This window comes from Pinus tabuliformis, chromosome 3_2 (assembly GCF_031772625.1).
Source record: "Pinus tabuliformis cultivar Carrire ecotype Pingquan chromosome 3_2, CPIR1, whole genome shotgun sequence".
Lineage (NCBI taxonomy): Eukaryota > Viridiplantae > Streptophyta > Pinopsida > Pinales > Pinaceae > Pinus > Pinus tabuliformis.
The window spans coordinates 572,779,565-572,784,500 of record NC_142302.1 but is presented as its reverse complement, the minus strand read 5'-3'; the positions used below and the strand labels follow the sequence as shown (position 1 = coordinate 572,784,500).

At 44.4% G+C, this 4,936-nt stretch overlaps 1 protein-coding gene across 1 annotated transcript; it reads right to left on the bottom strand.

Annotated features, from left to right (window-relative positions):
- Nucleotides 1-1,678: 1,678 nt before the first annotated feature.
- On the bottom strand, nt 1,679-2,185 carry LOC149181820 (uncharacterized). Its single transcript, XM_089414333.1, has one exon. The coding sequence runs from the start codon at nt 2,183-2,185 to the stop codon at nt 1,679-1,681; it is 507 nt and encodes a 168-aa protein (XP_089270459.1).
- Between the last annotated feature and the right edge of the window lie 2,751 nt (nt 2,186-4,936).

Sequence of the window (4,936 nt, the reverse complement as noted above, 5' to 3'; positions counted from 1 at the left end):
AGATCTTGTTGCACCAGAAGAGTGCAGTCTTGTTTGAGTTGTGCATCATTAGAACTGTTGAGTGGACCAGAGAAGAAAGGGAGCTGCTGATCGACGCCTTGATTAGCCAGTCTGTCTGCTACCTTGTTAGCTGTACGCCGAATGTGCTTGAAGGTAATGTTGCGGGATGCCCTGAGCCATTCTTCAATTTGTTCCAATCTGCTTAGAAGCCGCCAGCTCGAAGCGATTTTTGTTGCTGAGGTGCCTAAGTGAATCCAAATAGCTGCCTCTATTAAGATTTGAGAATTCCCTTCTACCTCTAGAGGGAAAAAAATTTCTATTTCTGCTATACAAATGCCCTTCCATAAGCCTTCAAGTTTGGCAGCATTGTTGGTGTCTCTTCCAAGCGAACCGTGATATATGTGCAGAGCAGAGCCTAGAGCATCTCTGAAAATACCACCGTAACCAACCAACCCAGGATTGCCCTTGGCAGCTCCGTCGAAGTTCAATTTGTAAGAGTGGGTGGTAGGAGGAGACCAAAATTGGGGAGAATCAGTATGGATGGAGGAGCTGAGCTTGACTTGAGCTAAAAATGTGAGGTCCAGGTTCCAATTTTTCAGAATGAGGCATTCCTGGGGTGAAGCTAGCAAATCCGAGTCTTGCCAGTGTCCTAGAGCTAGAGTTTCTTGAAGGTTATGTTTGAGAAGTAGCCACAAGGTGTCAAGGGGTGTATTGTGATTTTTAAAGATCCTGTTATTTCTCTCCTTCCAGATGATCCAATAGACAAAGCCCGGTAAGAGGTTCCAGAGGGAATTGAGTAGTAGACTTTGGAAAGGATGCAGAGGCTAGTTCCTGATGTTGTTTAAAATATCTCCCACACGTCTACCCATTATTCTGTTGTACTGTGCAGTTCTCTCCCAAAGTTGTGCTGCTAATGGGCAGGTGTCCAAGAGATGCAAGATGGTCTCTGTGTGAAGATTGCAATTGGGACATCTGGAAGGCCCAGTAAATCCTCACTTTTGTAGATTGTCCCAAGCGAAGATCTGCTGTTTGCTTAGTATCCAAAGGAATGTAGAGATCTTAGGCCAGATGCTTGGTTGCCAAACCTGAGCCCATAGCTGATCCTTTATTATCTACGTGGGTTGATAGAGAAGTTGGTATGCTTCCTTGGTAGTGAACATACCTTTGGGTGTATATCCCCATCGCACTTTGTCCTTCTGATCAGAGATTTTAATTTTCCTGAGTTTGAGCTCTTGATCGATCTCTTCATAAGTTTCCTCCTGCCAGTTAGCCTGCCAGGTGCCAGCTGATCTCCAAAGTTGAAAACCTTGAGGGGATTGTTGCTGCCAAAACTAATGGACATGGATTTGATCATTGTGCTACATAGTAGCTTGCCACTTGGGCTTGTGGAAGAGAGAGGCGAGTTTGGGAAGTTGTTGCCAAGAGTCCTCCCAAAATCTTGTTGTGGTACTTGAATGGATTTCCCAGGAGCTATCCACTTGAATAAAGGCACTATGTTGCTTGGCCGCATTCCAAATCAACAAGCCAGGTGTGGTTGTGCTGATGTGGATGAGAACCTCCAGTGGACTGCCTGGAGCATATTTGGCCTTCCAAAGACATGCCCAAGGAGTGTGCGGTTTGGAGATCCAGTTCCACCAGATGCGGGTGCCCATGGTTTTATTCCTGTGGAGGGGATCCCTTAGACCAAGCCCACCAGCTGACTTCGGAAGACAAACCTTAGTCCATTTGACAAGAGCCCATTTTCTGTTGAGGCCTGAGGAACCCCAAAGAAAGTTCTTTGAATATTGTGAATTTTTTTAAGAACCCATTTAGGGGCTGCCAATATAGAAAATAAGTACAGAGGCATGGCTTGGAGAATGGATTTGATTAGGATAAGCCTGCTAGCAATGTTGAGCGAGCAGTAGGTTGAAGAAGAGAGCCTGGTTTCTAAATTGTCAAGGAGGAATCTCCAGGAAGCATGTTTGATGGCTGAGTCAAACATGGGAGCTCCAAGATATTTCGAAGGAAGCACAGCTATCGGGAATCCCAAAATCCTGGCTATATTTCTTTGAGTGAGAATGGGAGTGTGGAAGAAGAAGAGCTGGGATTTGGAAGCATTGGTGGTGGTGCCAGAAGCTTCTGAGAAGAGATTGAGCAGGGACTTGAAGGCAGAGGCCTCTTGAACTGACGGATGGCTGAAAAGCATATTGTCATCAACAAATTATTGGTGAGAGATGGGGGGTTGACCATGAAGAGAAATTCCCTTTAAGGAGTGTGAAGAGATAGCAGAATGAAGAAGGCAACTAAGGCCTTCGACCATGAGAACAAAAAGGAACAGGGAGAGAGGGTCGCCTTGATGAATACCCCGGGAGGGACGAAAGGGAGAGGAAGGAGAACCATTAAGAAGGATGGAGAAACAGGGGGAGGAGATAAGATTCATAAGCCAACGTGTCCATGTAGCACAAAAGCCAAATGCTAATAACATTTGATTAATATAGGTCCACCTAAGTTTATCGAAAACTTTAGAAAGATCTAAATTGAGAATCATACCTGGCTTTTTTAGAATCTTGAGTGAATGGATCACTTCATGTGAGAGAATGATATCATCCAGAATCTGGTGCCCCTCTACATAGGCTGTCTGCTCTGGCGAAATGAGGAGAGGGAGAAGAGGTTTGAACCTATTCGCTAGGACTTTAGATATGAGTTTGTAGATTACATTACAGAGTGCGATGGGCCTATATTTATCAGGTGTATTGGATTCTTCCAATTTAGGTACTAGCGCTATGAAGGTCGTGTTAAGGGAAGGACGGATCCAATGCATTGATCGTGATTCTTCCATGAGCTCCTAGACCTCTGTTTTGATATGCTCCCAGAAAGCATGAAAGTAATTGGTTGTGAAGCCATCGGGCCAAGCACTTTGCCATCCTTAAGTTGGGCCATAGCGTCCTCCACTTCCTGCATAGAGATAAGTTGGAGAAGCATATTTTTGTGGTCTACCGTAATGATTTTTGGAATATGCTGCATAATAGATCGAATGGCCTGATTTCTGCAGCCCGGAGGCTCCCGAAGAATGTCCTGAAAGTACTCTTTGAATTCTTGTTCCACTTCTTCATGCACCTCCAGTCGCTCCCCTTGCCAATTATTAATGAAGGCGATGTTATTGTGCATTCTCCTTTGAATAGTAAACCTGTGAAAAAATTTGGTATTTTTCTCCCCATCCTTAAGCCATCTAACCCTGTATTTTTGATGCCACAAGGTCTCTTCTTGTTGCCTTCGTGCTTCAATCTTGGTCAAGAGGGCCTTCTCCTGTTGCGCATAGTCTTCCGTTCTTCCCTCAGAGATAATACACTGTTGCAATGTATTCATTTACTTCTCCAGCGCTTTCTGATGGTCAAAAATGTTACCAAACTAAGTGCGATTCCATGATTTGAGAGCTTATTTGAGGAGTTTTAACTTTTGTTTAAATTGGAACATCTTGGCTCCTTCAGGGGGAGTGAAGGATTTCCAGGCATCGTTAACTACTTCTTTGAAGTTAGGATGTGAAAACCAAAATGATTCGAAGCGAAAAGGTCTATTACACCTAGAGCCCGGACGCGACCACTGTAGCATTATGGGCCAATGATCAGAGCCCACTTGAGGCATGATAGAGGCATGAAAGTCCCCACCCAGGTGAATGGCATTATCCGACATAAGGAATCGATCCAGCCTGGAGGCTATATGCTGTGGTCCCCTTCTTTTATTGGTCCATGTATACATACCATTAGAAGTCTGTAAGTCCATTAACTGATTTCTGTGGATGAAATCTTTGAAGCCGATGTTGTCTCCTTCCAGCCTCGATTTCCCCCCTGATTTTTCCTCCAAAGCTGTGATGATGTTGAAGTCACCACCGCAAATCCAAAGGGAAAAGCTCTTGACAGGGTTGAGAGCTGTGAGAGTGTCTAGCAGATCCAACTTCTTTTGTAAATCTTGTGGGAAATACACATTAGAGAGATGACCATGGATATTGGTCCCGATTAGGTGGAAAGTTGTCTGAATAAAGTAGTGTGAGGCGTGAAAATCATGAAGGGAGAGAACTTGAGGGTTCCAAATGATTGCTAGCCCTCCTGAAGCCCCTGAAGCATCCACTGAGACTGAACGACATCCAGACCAAGCTTTATTTAGGATCTTTTCCAGTGCAGTGCTATTGCATTTTGTTTCTTGTAGATAGACTAATGAAGGCTTATCTTGCTGGATCATGTTTTTTAACATTCTGTGTTTTGCAGGGCTGTTAAGCCCTCTCACGTTCCATGAGATGAGCTTCATGAGGAACAGTGGGGAAGAGATTTGAAAAACTTGGTCAGCTTGGGGAATCTACTAGATTCCACCAGCATTTCTCCAATAATAATGGTCCTCTGCAGATCCGTTTTACACCCACGTTTCTTCGATTCTTTCAGTATTTTTTTTCCATCCCAAGGACTGCCTGCATGAATACCAAGACATTTGTTATGTTGTGCTCTGGCTAAACTACTTCAAGACTTTTGATTTGTCGGGGGGGTATAGCACTGAATTCATTCTGTCGACACGCTGTTTCCAGGCTGAGGATGTCCAGATCTCCGAGATCTATACTCTCTGGTTCCTCATCCATGTGTATCGGTATGTTCTGTTCTTCCTTGTTTGGCTTTTGATGGATACTAAGAGCGAAAGCTACATCTATCTCCATGTTGGATGTTTGAAGGGCTGTATCTTGATCTTTATTATCAGAGGAGGTAAAGGCGGGGATGATGGTGAGATCAGAGGCTGAGAGCGGAGCTGAAGATTTTGGAAGAGGGGGGGAAGAAGTAGGAGGTGGATCTGAAGAAGAAGGGATAGAAAGGTGATCCTCCAAGTTATTTTGTGAGGTCAGGATTTCGAAGTTGTTTCGTATTTCAAGTTTCTTGAGATTATCTGGGGCGACTGGAGATTTCTTGGCATGCTTTCT